The following is a 20,605-nucleotide window of genomic DNA, read 5'->3' as shown; positions in this document are numbered from 1 at the left end:
GATAAGGAGATATTTGAAGTAGAGGAGGAAGTCATAGGCTAGATAGGTGAAGGAAAAGATCTTAGCCATAAATTCCACTTGGATATGGAAGAATTTAGTTTTTCTTTTAGGATTGTCACCATTTTTTTTATATATGTGAAACTATAGAAGTTATATCTTCCATAGAGGAAATCTTATTGCTTTTCCAGTCCCGAGTAATTGAGAGGTGTGATGCATGTAATAAGGGGCAGATGATGGTTCAACATTAGAGATGAGCGAACGTACTCGTCCGAGCTTGATACTCGTTCGAGTATTAGCGTGTTCGGGATGCTCGTTACTCGTAACGAGTACCACGCGATGTTCGGGTTACTTTCACTTTCATCTCTGAGACGTTAGCGCGCTTTTCTGGTCAATTGAAAGACAGGGAAGGCATTACAACTTCCCCCTGCGACGTTCAAGCCCTATACCACCCCCCTGCAGTGACTGGCTGGGGAGATCAGGTGTCACCCGAGTATAAAAATCGGCCCCTCCCGCGGCTCGCCTCAGATGCGTTGTGAGATAGCTGAGGGACAGTGGTATCGTGTTGGAGCTGCTGTAGGGAGAGTGTTAGGAGTTAGTGTAGGCTTCAAGAACCCCAACGGTCCTTCTTAGGGCCACATCTAACCGTGTGCAGTACTGTGAAGGCTGCTTTTAGCAGTGTTGCACATTTTTTTTTTTGGGTATATCGGCCGTGCAGAGCATTGCGCCCTGCAGTAATAGTCCAGGGACAGAAGTGTGGAGGCAGGGAGAGCGTTAGGAGTTATTGTAGGCTTCAAGAACCCCAACGGTCCTTCTTAGGGCCACATCTAACCGTGTGCAGTAGTGTGGAGGCTGCTTTTAGCAGTGTTGCACTTTTTTTTTTTTTTGGTATATCGGCCGTGCAGAGCATTGCGCCCTGCAGTAATACTACAGGGACAGAAGTGGTGGTTAGGCAGGGAGAGCGTTAGGAGTTATTGTAGGCTTCAAGAACCCCAACGGTCCTTCTTAGGGCCACATCTAACCGTGTGCAGTACTGTGGAGGCTGCTTTTAGCAGTGTTGCACATTTTTTTTTTTTGGTATATCGGCCGTGCAGAGCATTGCGCCCTGCAGTAATACTCCAGGGCTAGAATTGTGTAGGCAGGGCCAGAAGACATATATTATTGACTGAATATACGCAGTGGTCCTTTTGAAAAAAATATTGAAAAAAAATCTATTTGGCCTGCCTGTCACTGTGCTCAGTGTTCTGGGTCCGTGTCTGCTGGGGGTAGTAGTTCTCCAAATAAATACGCAGCCAGCTAAGTGTTACAGCAGGCTTGCGCCAAATTATTTCCTGGCTCTGAAATCACCGGTCTGTTGCAGTTAATAACAGTGCAACACTGCAGTTCCGTGACACACACATCAGGGACAGAATTGTGTAGGCAGGGCCAGAAGACATATATTATAGATTGCATATACGCAGTGGTCCTTTTGAAAAAAATATTGAAAAAAAATCTATTTGGCCTGCCTGTCACTGTGCTCAGTGTTCTGGGTCCGTGTCTGCTGGGGGTAGTAGTTCTCCAAATAAATACGCAGCCAGCTAAGTGTTACAGCAGGCTTGCGCCAAATTATTTCCTGGCTCTGAAATCACCGGTCTGTTGCAGTTAATAACAGTGAAACACTGCAGTTCCATGACACATACATCAGGGACAGAATTGTGTAGGCAGGGCCAGAAGACACATATTATAGATTGCATATACGCAGTGGTCCTTTTGAAAAAAATATTGGAAAAAAAACTATTTGGCCTGCCTGTTACTGTGCTCAGTGTTCTGGGTCTGTGTCTGCTGGGGGTTGTAGTTCTCCAAATAAATACGCAGGCAGCTAAGTGTTACAGCAGGCGCGCGCCAAATTATTTCCTGGGGTTCCGTAAACAAAGTCAGCCTCCAACCACAGGCCAATAAGCGGCACATTTAATTACAGCATTCTGTTTCTGCACTACTGCTAATACACCATGCTGAGGGGTAGGGGTAGGCCTAGAGGACGTGGACGCGGGCAAGGACGCGGAGGCCCTAGTCCGGGTGTGGGCACAGGCCGAGCCAGTGCGGTGGCCAGGGGTAGAGGCAGGGCCAGACCGAATAATCCACCAACTGCTTCCCAAAGCGCCCCCTCGCGCCATGCCACCCTGCAGAGGTCAAGGTGCTCTACGGTGTGGCAGTTTTTCACAGAGACGCCTGACGACCGACGAACAGTGGTGTGCAACCTTTGTCGCGCCAAGATCAGCTGGGGAGGCACCACCACCAGCATGCGCAGGCATATGATGGCCAAGCACCCCACAAGGTGGGACGAAGGCCGTTCACCGCCTCCGGTTTGCACCACTGCCTCTCCCCCTGTGCCCCAACCTGCCACTGAGATTCAACCCCCCTCTGAGGACACAGGCAGTACCGTCTCCTGGCCTGCACCCACACCCTCACCTCCGCTGTCCTCGGCCCCATCCAGCAATGTCTCTCAGCGCAGCGTCCAGACGTCGCTAGCGCCACTGTTTGAGCGCAAGCACAAGTACGCCGCCACGCACCCGCACGCTCAAGCGTTAAACGTGCACATTGCCAAATTGATCAGCCTAGAGATGCTGCCGTATAGGCTTGTGGAAACGGAGGCTTTCAAAAGCATGATGGCGGCGGCGGCCCCGCGCTACTCGGTTCCCAGTCGCCACTACTTTTCCCGATGTGCCGTCCCAGCCCTGCACGACCACGTCTCCCGCAACATTGTACGCTCCCTCACCAACGCGGTTACTGCCAAGGTCCACTTAACAACAGACACGTGGACAAGCACAGGCGGGCAGGGCCACTATATCTCCCTGACGGCACATTGGGTGAATTTAGTGGAGGCTGGGACAGAGTCAGAGCCTGGGACCGCTCACGTCCTACCCACCCCCTGAATTGCGTGCCACAGCTCGGTGGTGGTATCTGCGGGGGTGTATGCTTCCTCCACTAAACCACCCTCCTCCTACACAATCTCTGTCTCGCAATCAAGATGTGTCAGCAGCAGCACGTCGCCAGCAGTCGGTGTCGCGCGGTGTGGCAGCACAGCGGTGGGCAAGCCGCAGCAGGCCGTGCTGAAACTACTCAGCTTAGGAGAGAAGAGGCACACGGCCCACGAACTGCTGCAGGGTCTGACAGAGCAGACCGACCGCTGGCTTTTGCCGCTGAGCCTCCAACTGGGCATGGTCGTGTGTGACAACGGCCGTAACCTGGTGGCGGCTCTGCAGCTCGGCAGCCTCACGCACGTGCCATGCCTGGCCCACGTCTTTAATTTGGTGGTTCAGCACTTTCTGAAAAGCTACCCACGCTTGTCAGACCTGCTCGGAAAGGTTCGCTGACTCTGCGCACATTTCCGCAAGTCCCACACGGACGCTGCCACCCTGCGGACCCTGCAACATCGGTTTAATCTGCCAGTGCACCGACTGCTGTGCGACGTGCCCACACAATGGAACTCTGCGCTCCACATGTTGGTCAGGCTCTATGAGCAGCGTAGAGCTATTGCGGAATACCAACTCCAACATGGGCGGCGCAGTGGGAGTCAGCCTCCTCAATTATTTACAGAAGAGTGGGCCTGGTTGGCAGACATCTGCCAGGTCCTTGGAAACTTTGAGGAGTCCACCCAGATGGTGAGCGGCGATGCTGCAATCATTAGCGTCACCATTCCTCTGCTATGCATCTTGAGAAGTTCCCTGCAAAGCATAAAGGCAGACGCTTTGGAATCAGAAACGGAGGCGGGGGAAGACAGTATAAAAGGTTGGTATATAAAATGAGAATGCTTGGTCTGGGTGAGAAAGTGTGTAAGTGGGTAAGTTACTGGTCAGTGATAGAAAGCAGAGGGGGTTATAAATGGTACACACTCTGATTGGGTCACAGTTACTAGTAGGGTACCACGGGGAGCAGTTTTGGGCCCTATTCTTTTTAATATATTTATTAATAACCTGGTAGATGGGCTGCACAGTAAAATATCAATATTTGCAAATGACACAAAACTACGTTAAGAAATTAAAACAAAAGAGCACACAAGGCAGTTCGAAGATGATCTGGATAAATTAGGGTTTGGGCAGAAATGTGGCAAACGAGGTGTAACACTGATAAATGTGCGGTTCTGTACATGGGCAGGGCAAATACATGTCACCATTACACACTAAATGGGAAACCACTGGGGAACACTGACATGGAGATGGACTTGGGGATTTTAGTTAACTGTATACTTATCTGGAGCAACCAGTGTCAGGCAGCTGCTGCCAGGGCAAATAAGATCATGGGTGCATCAAAAGAACTCCAGGGGCTCATGACAAGAACATTGTTCTTCCACTTTACAAGTCCCTGGTCAGACCACACATGGAATATTGTGTGCAGTTTTGGGTACCAGTACTCAAGTAGGACATATCAGAGCTTGAACAGGTAAAAAGGTGGGCAACTAAAGTAATACATGGAATGGGCGGACTACAATACCCAGAGAGGTTATCAAAATTGGGGTTATTTAGTAAAAAAGGCAGCTGAAGGACGACCTAATAACTATGTATAAATATATCAGAGGACAATACAAAGATCTCTCTGATGATCACTTTGTACCCAGGACTGTAACAAGGGGGCGCTCTAATAACTATCTATAAATATATCAGGGGACAATACAAAGATCTCTCCTATGATCTATTTATACCCAGGACTGTAACAAGGGGGCGCTCTAATAACTATGTATAGATATATCAACGGTCAGTAGAGACATCTCTCCCATCATCTATTTATACCCAGGACTGTAACAAGAGGGCGCTCTAATAACTATGTATAGATATATCAGGGGACAATACAGAGATCTCTCCCATCATCTATTTATACCCAGGACTGTAACAAGGGGGCGCTCTAATAACTATGTATAGATATATCAGGGGACAATACAGAGATCTCTCCCATCATCTATTTATACCCAGGACTGTAACAAGGTGGCGCTCTAATAACTATGTATAAATACATCAGGGGACAATGCAGAGATCTCTACTATCATCTATTTATACCCAGGACTGTAACAAGAGGGCGCTCTAATAACTATGTATAAATACATCAGGGGACAATGCAGAAATCTCTCCCATCATCTATTTATACCCAGGACTGTAACAAGGGGGCGCTCTAATAACTATGTATAAACATATCAGGGGACAATACAGAGATCTCTCCCATCATCTATTTATACCCAGGACTGTAACAAGGGGCCGCTCTAATAACTATGTATGTAAATATATATATCAGGGGACAATACAGAGATCTCTCCCATCATCTATTATTACCCAGGACTGTAACAAGGGGACACTCTAATAATTATGTATAAACATATCAGGGGACAATACAAAGATCTCTCTCATCATGTATTTATACCCAGGACTGTGACTGTAACAAGGGGGCGCCCTCTACATCTAGAGGAAAGAAGGTTTCTACACAACATAGAAGTGAGTTCTTTACTGTAAGAGCAGTGAGACTATGGAACTCTATGCCTGAGGACTTGGTGTACAAGAGGGACCTGGATGCCGTTCCTGAGCAATACAATATTACATGTTATAGTCACTGATTACTTCAGAAGGATTGGTGATCCGGGGATTCTTCTGATTGCCAGATTGGAGTCAGGAAGGAATTATTTCCCCTTAAATGGGGAGGCTTGGCTTCTACCACATTAGGGTTTTTTGCCTTCCTCTGCATCAACATGGGGGGTAATAGGCTGAACTGGCTGGAGATATATCATTATTTAACCTTTCATACTATGATATGTCGCTGTTTACACCAACAGAAAAACATACATGGATGCAAACACAAGGGTACTGGGAAGGAAATGAGGAAACCAACACCCTCTAGCTAGAGGGGCTGGTATTTATGTGCAGCAGACCAGTGGTGATTGGCTGGATGGAGAACTCCACACCCAACCGGCTCAAACATCCCACACCTGTGACAGTGTGCTCTTAGCAAACCAAGGAACTACAGGTCCCAGAAGCACAACCTGACAACAGACCGACATAGTAAGCATATCACTGCAATTAGTGCGACAGGAACTACCGTACGGTGCTCTCACTGAGTGCTGCAAAAATATCGTGACAGATGTGGTATGGCTACGGTTGTAATAAAACCAAAAATACTTGCCAGTGTAAAAGGGGCATGGTTTGGGGGCTTTGGTTGAAGGTATAGCTTATCACTATGTATGTTTTTAACTACATTATTCTAGTGGCCCCAGCTACTAATTGTGTTCCTCTCAGTGACCCTTTGCACCCAGTAGTGGTTCCAATAGTAAGCGTTCCCCTTAGTGGCCTCAGTAGTAATAGCGACCCCCACAGTGGTCCCAGTAGGAAGTGACCCCATAGTAGCCCCAATAATAACAATGACCCTCAAAATATAAGCCCCAGCCAAGCAGCAAGCGGACCAGCCAGCACATCCACTTAACTGAGGTTCCGTCCTGGACAGTAGCCACTATAAACTCACACAGGACTCTGGACTCTTCCACCTGGTGTCTTCATTCTTACATGTACTGTATGCGGTGCAGACGCTGGGGCCTAGGGTTCTCTGTGAGTTTACAGTGAATGGCGTCTGGGACACAACCTCAGTTCAGTGAATGTGCTGGTGGGTCTGGTTGCTGCCCGGTCGGCGTTGCTCAATGCAGGTAATTATTTTTTACTGGCCTCTAGTAGGGCTGGTAAAATATAAATATTGGCACAAGCCTCCTGGGCAGATTACTGGCTGGACCTGTGGTTATCTTGCCGGGTGGCAACCCTAGGTATGACCTCTATTATAAATGTCACAGCCTCTAAAGTGTACTGGCTCTGCTAGAATGGTAAGCCAGAGCGTGCCACCCATTATTACTGCCTGGTCGGCTGCCGAGGATCTGACAGTATTCTTGCTTCCCAATGACACAGCCCTTCACCTGACTACTGGGATGGTTTTATTTCTGTGATTCAAATAAATCTGTGGCCACTTTGACTCCCAAGTGAAGTGTTTTTGCGTTTATTCCAGAGTTCAGGGTTTACTCTAGATTGGGTTTTTTACGATGATGTAAAGGTCCAACCCAGGTTCAAAAGTCAAGCACTTTATAAGACATCAGAATCAGAGAATCGCGGGAACGCATGGCAGCAGCTATGGACTTGGACCCTCCACAGCGATGGTATATAGTCCATTATATAGAAACTATGGAGTGCGGCTGGACCACTTCACATCAGGGTATAATTTAGCAGGAGACACTGACACGTATCATTTCTGACGTGTCCTGAACCAAATTCCTTAAGACTGAGGGCAACAACCCTAAACAGGAAGTCCCATCAGTTCTTAGAGGATGGAAAGAGGAAGACATATATGTGTAAGTCAGCGAGTTCTGTGCCCATGTGACATATAGCGACGCACAGTATATAGAGGGGTCAGCAGTGATCCCATTCTACAGATCTGGAAGGAGCATACACCTCATACTGATAAAAGTCTCTGGTAAGTTGTCTCGGTCAGGGAAGACTGGAAATAGTAATCCTAGTCCTGCAACCTATAGCTGAGGTCCACCGCTAATCATCAGTATGTCGGTAATGTATCCAATCGTTCCAAACATGTAGGCATCAGAGCTGAGGTCTACAAGTATCCCGTTGGTGATTTGCATTCTGGGAAGTATCAGCTCGAGCCTTGATTCACTGCGTGTCACACACGAGGCAGCAAATATGCAATGGCATTGTGTACTTGCGGCATGCCGACAATCGGCACGCACTATCTTGGCATGAAATACGCGCCAAGATATAACATGCTGTGATCTTTCCTGCAGGCGGATTTCGCACAATATGTGTGAGCAGGGCAAAGTAGGGCAAAGTAACTGGCACCAGTGTTATAGTATTATTGGTTCAGCCATGTTGTTAGTGTCCAATAACTACCACTAGAATAGAGAGTGCAGCTCCGGAGTATAATACAGGATGGAACTCAGGATCAGTACAGGATAAGTAATGTAAAGGATTGTTTACTGAGATTAGTTCTATATATTGTGGTAGAGGAGCCACTGTGGTGACGTATATGAGTGACCAGGCGGCCATAGTTCAGGAAAATGGGCAGCAGAGAAAGGCCATTCCTAGCTGTAGAGCTACGTCATTATGAGTCACCTGAAAGGGCTTGTTAAAAAGAAGCTGTGCTTCTCAAAAATGGCTCCCATTACCAGTTCGGACAGAGAAACTGCCTACACAAAAGTCCTGTGTACTGACTTCAAGGCACGACAGGGTATGAGACGCACTCTATGCTGGTTTATGATATATGGTTTGATGATGTATGTAGTTTTGGGCACTAAGCTTTAATATTAGAGAGCTGCCACTGTTAAATGTGTAGTAAGAGGCCAGATGGCCAAGATTTGTGTTTTTTTGCACTGTGTTGCTGTGAGGTGTTATTGAGCTGGCAGGAGTCTAACTGAAAGAAACTTCAGTGTGGAAGTCAATTTACTGTGTGTGCCGTATGAGAAAAGATGGTGTACCGAGGTGAGTGCCTAATCCCGGATGTTACAATATATAAACTATAAGGTGCCATCTATATATATAAAAATGAATGTCTGTCTGTCCTTTATGCATTACTACACCATGCATCCAATCACCATAAAACATTGGGAAGTTGCTGAGTACACTCCTGGGAAGATTACTGGCATAGTACAACTATCCTACGATAGGTGGCGCGCGTGCGAGCGTCAACAGTTATGCCCCCCCACGTAGATCGTTCAATTTCCATCTCAAGCACGAAAGCAAAAGGCATTACGAGTAACGGGATGAGTGTTCAACTACAAAATGATGCATCCACCGAACGTTTCGCAAGACAATTGCTGGATATTGAGAATGCTGAGGTAAAATGAAAGCTGTGCTGTGATTGGTTGCTATATATTATACTGCTGAGGCAACATGAAAGCTGGGCTGTGATTGGTTGCTATTCCTTATACTACTGAGGTAAAATAAACACTGCACTGTGATTGGTTGCTATTTCTTATAACGCTGAGGTAACATGAAAGCTGCGCTGTGATTGGGTCTTATATATTAAAAAGCTGAGGTAACATGAAAGCTGCGCTGTGATTGGTTGTTTTATATTATACCGCTGAGGTAACATGAAAGCTACGTTGTGATTGGTTGTTATCTATATATATAAAAACAAATGTACGTCTGTGTGTCTTCGCAGCAACGCGCGACGGGTAAGATAGTTGTATTATATAACCTGTTCATTATATAGCGCGTGGACTCCTGCACAGCCTCCAGCTTCTGGTGACACTTACCTTCATCATGTCTCCTTTAATCTAGGCTGAACACATATTGCTCCTGTCATTAGTCTGAAGATGTGGAGTTTCCCAGCCATCGTCACGATCACCATGTTTCTAGGGAGCAGTGATCAGTCTTTGGATATCAGTCACAGAAACAAAGATAACAGTGAGTATCACCTCCCGCAACCTCTCGCTGATCACTATCTATGTACTTCCTAATAAACCGGCACCTCACCGCTCACCGCCGGTCTGATATTCTATAACGTATGAGACCAAACTTCTTTTCTCTACTGCAAAGAAAATGCAACACAACTGCACTGGCCTATGCAGTTTTATGTAGGTATAGTTCAGCCCATGGTTGGCCTTTGGGGTGTGCAATCTGTGTAACCACACAGGGCGCATGACCCTCCAGAGATGAAAGGTGGCGCTGGTGCCACCCAATCGTGTACTGGAACAGACAGTGACAGTATCACACAGCGAATAGATTTAGATGAACATCAGCAGATAGTGTACATACACAGCGCCTGCATCCCTTTTCTCTTGATGCCCTGCAGTCAGTGACAGCATCACTCTCTGCAGCTGTTGCTTGCCTGTATAGTAACACTAGCTGATATACCCAACTTCGCCCAAGTTAATTTGATACAGGTGTTTACGTTTTGTTTGCATGGAAAATTTTGTGAAGTCAAGGTTACTTTATAGGATCGAGGAATAAAATATGTATAAACATAGAGGAGCGTTAGATTCTCCTCAGGCTGCATGTACCGATGTCTCTCTGCAGAATGTGCCACCCCTCCCACTCTCCTTATTTAGGACCTAAAGAATGCTCACGCCAAATTTCACGCTTGTACGGTATCGAGAAGTTATATTACATAGGGGTGCACTTACTTTTGCAAATAGTATTGAATAATTGAGTTGTGACCCCTTTACTTTTCCTATTTTGGACCTAAAGAATGCTCCTGCCAAATTTCATGTTTGTAAGACATCGGGAAGTTACATTACATTGCAATTAGCTTTGAATAATCGAGTTGTGACCCCTTTAATTTTCGTATTTAGAGTATAAAGAATGCTCGGGCCAAATTTCACACTTTTATGACATCGGGAAGTTAGAGAATTAGATTTGCTACATTACACAGGGGTGCCAATGCTTCTGCAATTAGCACTGAATAATCAAGTTGTGATCCCTTTACTTTTCCTATTTAGAACCTAAAGAATGCTCCTGCCTAATGTCATGTTTGTACGACACCAGGAATTTAGAGAATTAGATTTGGTACATTAACCAGGGGTCCTAATTAGGGATGAGCGAGTATACTCGCTAAAGCACTACTCGCTCAAGTAATGTGCTTTAGCTGAGTATCTCCCTGCTCGTCCCTGAAGATTCGGGAGCCACCGCAGCTGACAGGTGAGTCGCGGCGGGGAGCAGGGGAGAGCGGGCGGGAGAGAGGTAGAGAGAGATCTCCCCTCCGTTCCTCCCCGCTCTCCCCAGCAGCTCCCCACCCTGCGGCGGCCCCTGAATCTTCAGGGACGAGCAGGGAGATATTCGGCTAAAACACATTACTCGAGCGAGTAGTGCTTTAGCGAGTATACTCGCTCATCCCTAGTCCTAATACTTTTGCAATTAGCATTAAATTTTGGAGTACAGCCAATATACTGATGTAGCAGAACTGAATTTATCATTTAACTCTTTTAAACTGTATTGTTGGTGTATTTTATGAACTCTATGAGTTACAAATCTCATCAAAAGCCACCACATCACAAATTAGCACTAAACATGACAAACATGTTTGTATGACATCGGGAAGTTAGAGAATTAAATTTGGTACATTACACAAGGGTGCCAATACTTTTGTACTTAGCATTGAATAATCGAGTTGTGACCCCTTTACTTTTCCTATGTAGGACCTAAAGAATGGTTGTGCAAAATTTCATGTTTGTACGGCATCTGGAAGTTAGAGATTAGTGGCCAGTTAGTCAATGAGTCAGTGAGTCAAAAAAAATTAAATAAAATAAATTAATTAATTAATAAAAAAAAAAAAAAAAAATATATATATATATATATATATGTATATTTGCATGTCTGAATCCGTCTACTCTTCTTTTTGTTGGCCGCTGCCCCACTAAGGTAGGATGCCACTTCCAAGCAACTTGTAAATTATTTTTATATAATAAACAAAACAAAAAAGGTACAAGGACGATGCAACGCATTTCGGAGCTATAGTTCTCCTTTCTCAAGCACAAGTTCATTACATGTGAAGCATCTGGCCGGCACTATATAGTATCATATCATCTATTTGGTGGTAATGTGGGGCAGGGTGATCATAATTATGTTCGTTAGTGTGGATGTGTACGAACGATCATGTTGCTCCAGCGAGAAAGCCCCAAATGTGAGCCTGCGTTCCAACTATCAGAAATACTACTCCACCATTAGTATTGCACATCCCCCGGTGTGCGTTTCAGAGTTATGCCACGTGCTGAAAGTAGAATGTTACAGGCTAGTATATTACAATTCATCTTAAAATTAATAAACATGTGGTTAAAAATCTGGGATCACGATGGGTTGTAAAAAATATTAATCAATGTATCTTGAAGTAAATAATATTTCTTGTATATACCCTTTTTTATTTATAACCTTCTTTTATTAACAAAAAAAACATAATAAACCCAAATAATATAAAGCAAAATTACTATAAAATGTACAACATACAGAAACAAAAACTATGGGGATTAATTTATTGGGACCCACGTGGTCAAACCAAAAACATTTGGTAAACTATAACAAAGGATTGGTGATGATACTCAAGATTACTGATTTTGTAAAATCATCAATGGAAATGTGGACCGACCAGGAGTAATCAAGGAGGATGTATAAGACCATAAAATATCTGTGTTTATAGGTAATCATATATAACAAATTATGTAAAAAAATAAAATATTCGTATATGGGGAAAATGACAAAAGGACCGAGAGGAGTGTGAGACTACAAAATTGCATCATGCTCTATACAGACATAATTTGCAATTTTTTTTCTAGCCCATGTGTTCCTATGGAGTCTTCCTATGTGATGCATCGCATCCGTGTTTTCTTGCGGTGCAATGCAACTTTTACAGTAGGAAATCCTACTGTCAAAGCCCTAATCTAAGCTCGAGCTGCAGTAAAAACCAAAAAAATAATAATACATCACCTAAGAGGCGCTGTCTCTTCAAGTCTGGCACTTATCTTCAGTCTTCTGCCAGTCTTTCCTGGATTGGAGGATCAAAATCACCACCTCCAGGAATGGCTGGCTGTGATTGGCTGAGCCATGGTGCTCGTCAACCAATCAGATCCAGTGTTCGATGAACCAATCACAACCATTCAATGATTCAATGAATGGCTGTGATTTGTTCCTCGAATGCTGATACTGATTGGCTGAGCCATGGCTCTCATGAACCAATCAGAGGCAGAGCTTCCTGGAGGCATTGATTTTCGAAGACCCTCTGCAGGAGACTTCAAGCAACTGCCAGGGGGCTTAAGGGGAGACACAGAGAGGAGAGGTAATGTATTCTTTTTTTTCTGCAGCTATGGATTATTTTGAGCGTAAGGCATATATTTTAAGTCCCCTCACCCTGAAAATTCTTGCATGTGGTGCCACAAAGTCACTTTATTGCCGCTGATCACCGAAGCGATATTGCTGCGATTTTCTCATGTCAAATTTATGTCGCCCGTGTGGATGAGCCCTTAAGATACTATAAGTTACAATAACAATTAGAAATTGGACTAAAAAGTGGACTCGAAAATGGGGATTTGTACAAACAGAAAGTGAGTGAAACAATGACTAAACAATGAAAATATAAACTATATGTTAGATTTTCTCTAATACGTCATTTAAACCATTCGGCACGAGTCTGTTAAGCTGAAGTATCCAGTACATTTCTTTAGATTTGAGTTTTGAAAAGTGACCTTGTGTGACCTTCTCCAGCGGTGTAATAAACATTAGACAGGAGGCTTTGTTATGAGCGTTGGGAAATCTCATGATACACTGTTTTTGGAAATCCATTCTGGATATTAAAACGGTATTTGTTTATTTAGGGTCCTGAGGGCGTTCATAGTCCTCCAAATATACCTGAGGCCAGAGGCGTAACCTGAAGCTCCTGGGCCCCAATGCAAGACCTGTAACAGGGCCCCCAACTTTATTGCTTTATTCATAGTACTGGGCTCCCTATGAGGAGAGGAGAGGCCTTATGGGCCCCCTAAGGTTCCTGGGCCCGGGTGCAACCGCATCCCCTATAGTTACGCCCCTGCCTGAGGCTACACAGATATTCGAACTGGTAGATTGTACAACTCGAGCCACAAGTGAGGAATTGTTTTAGATGTAAAGATCTATTTTCTCTCCTCAAAAATTTCCTTGGATATTAAAACAACATTTTCAGTTCTGAACCCCACATTTATAAGAACCCTTTAAAAGCGCAGATGTAACACTCCTCACTGGAAAAGTAGATTATCTGATTATGTGGGGAAGACGAGGCTACAATATAAACCACAGTTCTGTTTATTCAAAAAATAACGGTTATTCTAAAATCTCATTAGTGAGAAAGGCCTCACCCCCTCAAGGTTTCTAAGTGTCTTGAAATTATGTTTTCCATATGACCGAGTTGGAGTTTTTTGCCTCCCTCTGGATCAACATTGGGTGGTAGTAGGTTGAACTGGATGGGCATGTGTCTTTTTTTTTTTTAGCCTAACATACTATGTTACTATGTAAATGTAAACAGTCTCTGCCAAAACTGATTGTGGCACTAAGTATATATATTGTGGCAAGTGGGGTCACTCGCCTGCGGATTAATGACTTCTTGGTCTGGAAATGGGCACAACACGTGTACAAATGCCTCAAAGGCTCAGAAGACTTGCATTATTTTTAAATCTGGCACCTGCCAACATTTATTCCACAGCAAAATGTATGCACAGCATGCAAATACAGTCCATATGTAATGTCCAGGGTTTAAAACCCACAGGGCCCCATCACTAACCCCACCAGGGCATCTGGAGGGTGTCCTATTCCATCAGACAGGTGACAGGCCCAAGTGGTCTACACCGGACCAAGTTACTGATGTTGCTGCTTTACTGCCTGTGTGGCTAGTAGCTAGCTTTCTATCTGCTCTACTGAGCTATAACTTCCCCTGAGTGTGGCAGGATCTGCTCCTTTTACGTTAGTACCTGCCACACCCATAGGTGTTAACCCTTTCTTAGGTTCAAGTTAACGAAACAAACACAGTAATCTGTACTCCGAGGCCCTCTACAGGCAACTCTTGGTACTGCATTACCACAATATGTATATAAATGAATGTATATATAATTTTATCTGTATATCGTAAGTACAGATCTTATTTCCTTAATGTACCCTCACATAAATGTAAGCTTTTCTTTTTAGTGCACTGTGGTGGTGGTGAAAGGAGTTGGGGCAAAAGGAAATTTTGCACAGGGTGCCATCTGTCCGAAGGCCGACCCTGGTTCAGTTCACTTGAAAGCAGTTGGTTTCCCTCTCTTCATGCCAAAGAAAGAAAGCCGACTTCAGTAATGCAGCTAATCATACTAAATATCCCAAGTGCTGACAAAGAGGAAAAGGAACTAGAATAGTGTAATACACAAGGGGTGAACCAAATATTGTCCGACTTAAACTTACAAGAGAACATAGTTAGAAGGTATAAAAATCCGTAGAGCACGCAACAGCAAACGCCCGACTCTGGGTTTAGCTCAGTTGCTTGTTTCGGGGCATGTTGGCGTACGCGTCATCTGGGTTTGAGTAGTGGCAGATCAAATCGGATTAAATTAATGAGATTACACAAAATTATTTTAAACATTCTCATAAATTTCATAAGCAAACATAAAATTTATATACTTTTTTAAAGACAGCGCTACAGTCCCTAAATACTGTATAGAACTAGACAAACTGATGACATCAGCAGACACAACTCATACACACAAATGCCCACATGATTGAGCAGCCAACCAGTGACCACAACTCACAATTTTCAACAATTTCCTTACTTTGTGGGGAGAATTAGTCAGAGAGGGGGTGGCTGAATTCCGTGGGGTCTCAGCTATGCATTTGAGCTAAAATGTTTCAGAAGTACAATGTGGCAGCTGTGGACCTGTAACTCTGACCCCCTGCTGTGTCCTCTCCTCCTAGTTGTTGGCTGCATAGATTCCTGCCGCCCCTATGACTGCTCTGATGTGTCGGCCCAGGGTCTGACAGCGGACGGCGTGTACCTGATATATCCAGGTGGGGCGAGTTCTCCACCCGTCTCTGTGTATTGTGACATGACCAGTGCTGGTGGACCCTGGACGGTGAGTACCGGCCCCCATACTGTCATATAGAGTCAGTCTTGTTAATATCTAAACATATGCTTCTGTCTAAGCAGCCATAGATCAGCAATTCCAAATCTACACCAAGATCTAAATGATCCTATAAAGGGGCCAAATCTTGGTGCATACAATACTGGGCAAAAAGTACTGCAAATTAAGAATATTTGAAAAAATGGAAATGTTAATAGTTTATTTTTGTCAATTAACAAAATGCAAAGTGACTGAATAAAAGAGAAATACGAATCGCATCAATATTTGGTGTGACCGCCGTTTACCTTCACAACAGCATCAGTTCTTCTAGATATACTTGCACACAGTTTATGAAGGAACTTGGCAAGTAGCTTGCTGCAGACTTAATGAAGAACTACGCACAGATCTTCTGTGGATGTCGGCTCGCTCCAATACTTCTGTCTCAAGACAGAGTGGATGATGATAAGATCAGACCTCTGCGGTGCCAAATCAGCACTTCCAGGACTCCCTGTTCTTTACACTGAAGATAGTTCTGATTGCCATTGGCTACATATTTGAGGTCGTTGTCCTTTTGCAGAATATATTTGGAGTCAATCAGACGCTTCCCTGATGGTACTGAATGGTGGGTAATAGTGATGAGTGAGCATACTCGCTAAGGGCGATTGCTCGAGCGAGCATTGCCCTTAGCGAGTACCTGCCCGCTCGAGAGAAAAGGTTCGGGTGCCGGGGGCGGGCAGGGAGCTGCAGGGGAGAGCGGGGAGGAACGGAGGGGAGATCTCTCCCTCTCTCCTCCCGCTCCCCCCTGCTGACTGCCGCAACTCACCGCTCCCCCGCGCCGGCACCCAAAACTTGTCTCTTGAGTGGGCAGGTACTCGCTAAGGGCAATGCTCGATCGAGCAATTGCCCTTAGCGAGTTTGCTCGCTCATCTCGAGTGGGTAAGTATCTGCTTTACTATTGAATGATAGGAAAATATTCATGGTGTCCTCAGCTTTAAGGACATTAATCCTTAAAAAAATCCCCAACTCCATTTGATGAAATGCAGACCCAAAACTCCAAGGAACTTCCATAGTGATTCATTGTTGCCTGCAGACACTCATTATTATTATTATTTGGCTCCCTACCATTCTTTACTGTTGCCTGAAGACACTCATTATTATTATTTGGCTCTCTACCATTCTTTACTGTTGCCTGCAGACACTCATTATTATTTGGCTCTCTACCATTCTTTACTGTTACCTGCAGACACTCATTATTGTACCGCTATTCAGCCCTTCGGTGAACAAACTGCTTTCTGGTTCAGAGAAATATTTTACATTTTGACTGCTCAGTAAAGAGTACCTGCTGCCATTAATACATCCCAGTTCCTACAGTCACTTGGCCTTGTTTCTTTTGGCTTTTTGGATTTTCTATCAAGATCACTTCTGGCCAGACTCCTCTGAACAGTAGATGGGTGTACCTGGGTCCCACTGGTTTCTACCAGTTCTGAGCTGATGGCATGGCTGAATATCTTCTGATTTTGAAGGGGAGTAAACATTATGTGTGTTTATCTGCTGCACTAAGTCTCCTTGGCCGTCCACTGTGTCTACGGTCCTTAAAGTTGCTCACTTATTGTGCTTCTTCAAAAGAGCTTGAACAGCAGATCTTGAAACCCCAGTCTGTTTTGAAATATTTGCCTGGGAAAACCTTACTAATGCATTGTAACTGCCTTGTGTCTTGTTGTTGTGCTCAGTCTTCCCATGGTGTATGACCTGTGACAAGAAACTGTCTTCCACAACCTCACCTTTGTTGCAGAGTTTAGTTGTTTCTCACCTAGTTTTAAGCCTCCTACACAACTGTTTCTGTTTCAGTTAATGACTGTAATTCAACCTACATATGAAAATGATGATCATTATCACCTGTTTGGTATGATTGGTTAATCATAAACCTGATTGTAATCTTACAAAATTTCTGACTTTGTGTAATTGTACTTCGAAGAATTGATGCTGCTGTGAAGGCAAAGGACAGTCATACAAAATATTGATGTGATTTACATTTCTCTCTTAATTCTTTACCATATTGGCAATTGACACAAATAAACCATTAACACTTCTATTTTTTAAGGTATTTTTTTTCTTTGCAGTATTTTTTCCACACCTGTCCAAAACTTTTCCACAGTAATGTACATCCCTTGTCCATAGCCACTGTATGGGAATCCACTAAGAGAGTCCCTTTAAGACTTCATCAGTCAATGATCTACTCCAAATTACTCCCAATTGGTCATTGTCGCCCTGTAAATGCACCATCCGCTGATCTCCTATCAAAAAATGTTACCAGCATCTCAAACATTCTCACTGGGAAACAAATGTACACAAGAATCATAATCCAATTGGACCTGCTGTAGGAAATATTGATACCTTCCATCAGTTCAGTTGGGTCCAGAAGCCTTCATAAATGGATCCTAGCAGTCTCCATCATGCATCCATCCATCCATCATCCTAGATTGTGCAATGTATAACTGTGAAGGGTTACCTCCAGACTCTACCTCTTCTTGCAGGTCTTTCAGAAGAGGTTCGATGGCAGTGTGGACTTCTACCGGGGTTGGGAGCAGTATAAACTGGGATTTGGACGAGTGTCTGGAGAATATTGGCTGGGTAACTGCTTGTTTCTCACTCTTCGGCTTTAGATTTTTACATCAGCCGCACATTTGGGGTTACACATCACTGTACATTCATCTCCTCAGGTTTGCAGAACATTTTCCTCCTAACCCAGAGGAAGACGTATAGCCTGCGCATCGACATGGAGGACTTTGATAACGAGACTCGACATGTGACTTATGACTCCTTCTCCCTCTCACCTCTGGCTGTCAACCCTGATGAGGATGGATATGAACTGTTTATTGATGGATTCAAGGAGGGAGATCCAAAGAAACGTAGCGGTAGGTGAAGAAGGAAGTGGTTGCCATTAGAATATCTCATACATTTTTATTTTTTACGTGTCTGTTGTCTTTATGGATGATCTTGTTCACAGGTAAAGGTGCTGAAGTCCTAAATAACTCTAAATGTGTCATAATAATATTATTTTTGGGAGCCCCCCAAAATTGGCACTCTGATTCAGGTGTCAATGGCCATAAAGAAGACTAACCAATTAGCATTTTCATAATTTACATTGAGATCCATTTGTTTTTCATGTGGTCCATCCAATGTCTCATTTTCCTTGTCTTGATAAGCTTGTATGGAAAGTGACTTCCGCCTGCTCCTCCGTTTGGCCGTCCACTTCCAGACCAATACTGCAAGGAAGAAGGGTAAACTCAGAACCGCCACTCCAGTGGATAAGAATAAAACTTTATAGCACATTGCACATTTGGAAGCCCAGATCCTGGATCTAAATGAGCAGCTTGCAGCACTGAGATCCATTGGCAATATGGAAAGTAGTTTGCTGCTCACTGAGCACTCACTGGGGCAGATGTGGGGGTGGATGTTAGTTTGGGAGAGCAGGATGAGCAACACCACCTATCAGAAGGCAGCATTCCTATAAGACAATGTCAGACTTTTTGACAAGTCTTGTAATAATGACTGGGAATATAAGCCAAAGCCGGAATCCTCTCCGGAAAGAAAGGACACACCATACACATACGGCTGTTTGGGGATATTTGCCTCTTATTAGTGTGCAGTAGGTTTGCTAGCTTTGCTAGGTGAGAGGCCTTTAATGTATAGGTCTGGAAGGATATGGTTTCTTCATAGAGAGAGCCCCCAGCCAAGCTAGCAAACCTACTGCACACTGATGAGGAGCAAATACCCCAAACAGCAGTATGTGGATGGCTAATCCTTTCCTTATGGAGAAGACTGGCTATGGCTCATATTCGCATTCATTGTTGCAAGACTTGCTAAGCGGTCTGACATTGACTTGCAGGAATGCTGCCATCCAATAGTTGGCGCTACCGAGGTATTGTTCCATCTTCCCATTTACATAAATTTCCCAGAGGGGCACAGATGGCCTTATAAGTCTCCTCACTAGGTGCTCCCCCCAAAGGAGAAAAAATACCCTTCTCATCCAACACCAAAATAATTCTGAAATGAAAGTTTTATTGTGGAACACGACTGAGATTAAAAAAAAAGTCAAGAATCAAAAAGTGTCAAGATGTCACCAAGGAACTGAGCGATTAGAGAAGAGGGAGTTTATTCCAATGATTGTATTCCTGAGGTTCTTTGTGGTGAAATGAAGAGGCTGTGTTCTATGGGAGAGATCTGTAGATGTATCCACTTGACCTGTTGGATGTTCACGTTTGATAAGTGGTTAAGAGAATAATCAGGAAGGGGATTTACCATTGTGTCGTCTGAGCTATCTACTTGGATCATCTCTATTGATGATTTTGCGTTTCCATTCACAGGAAATCCTCTACAGGGGCATAACCAGTTTAAATTTTCAACCCATGACCACGATAGAGATATACATGTCGATAACTGTGCAGTGATCTATCATGGAGCTTTCTGGTATACCAAATGTCACAGCGCCAATTTAAATGGGAAATATCAGCATGGAATCACCACGGAGTACGCCACTGGCCTTGTGTGGGCCACATGGAAAGGAGCCTACTATTCATTAAAAAGGACTGAGATGAAGATTGCACCAACATCTGGTGATAGCAGCAAATCATAATACCGCCGAGAACCCATCTTCATAACAGATGACAAGACCGACGAGTCTTTATTCTTGACGATGTTAGGCTTCGTTACCAATGGAACATCTTGGGGATTCATCACTTAATATAGCAGCTTATTCTTCTGTCTGATTCACTTATCGCACTTATAAATGTAATAAACAATTCATAACTCTGTGTTCTTCGATCCCTCCAAAACATAATGTGTAGATTTGGATGACACAAAACAGATCCAGCCAGACAACACTTGAGATATTGACGTCTCTCGTGACAACGTCTTACATCAGGTTATCGCTTGTGTATCTTGGCAGTCATCTTCTGCGCGCAATAATTTTTTTAATTTTCTGTTGACGTAGTTGAGCGAGGGCTCATTTTTTGCAGGATGTCCTGTAGTTTCCGTTAGTACTAATTTGGAATGCATACA

The 20,605-nt window shown here is 44.2% G+C and overlaps 1 protein-coding gene across 1 annotated transcript; it reads left to right on the top strand.

The window, feature by feature from the left end:
* The first annotated feature begins 7,396 nt into the window (after positions 1–7,396).
* LOC136577691 (microfibril-associated glycoprotein 4-like) lies at positions 7,397–20,307 on the top strand. The gene is made up of 6 exons (XM_066577608.1): positions 7,397–7,464; positions 9,282–9,407; positions 15,399–15,556; positions 18,079–18,175; positions 18,265–18,459; positions 19,912–20,307. The coding sequence occupies exons 2-6, from the start codon at positions 9,317–9,319 to the stop codon at positions 20,178–20,180; spliced, it is 810 nt and encodes a 269-aa protein (XP_066433705.1). The 5' UTR covers positions 7,397–7,464; positions 9,282–9,316; the 3' UTR covers positions 20,181–20,307.
* Positions 20,308–20,605: the final 298 nt, after the last annotated feature.

This window comes from Eleutherodactylus coqui, chromosome 8 (genome assembly GCF_035609145.1).
Source record: "Eleutherodactylus coqui strain aEleCoq1 chromosome 8, aEleCoq1.hap1, whole genome shotgun sequence".
In the NCBI taxonomy this organism is placed as follows: domain Eukaryota; kingdom Metazoa; phylum Chordata; class Amphibia; order Anura; family Eleutherodactylidae; genus Eleutherodactylus; species Eleutherodactylus coqui.
This window is presented reverse-complemented; position numbering and strand designations above follow the sequence as displayed.

Coding starts and splice junctions, on each gene's coding strand:
- LOC136577691 (XM_066577608.1), top strand. CDS start 9,317: ATGTGGAGTTTCCCAGCCATCGTCACGATCACCATGTTTCTAGGGAGC. Junction 18,176..18,264: donor GTCTGGAGAATATTGGCTGG/GTAACTGCTTGT, acceptor TCATCTCCTCAG/GTTTGCAGAACATTTTCCTC. Junction 18,460..19,911: donor AGATCCAAAGAAACGTAGCG/GTAGGTGAAGAA, acceptor TTCCATTCACAG/GAAATCCTCTACAGGGGCAT.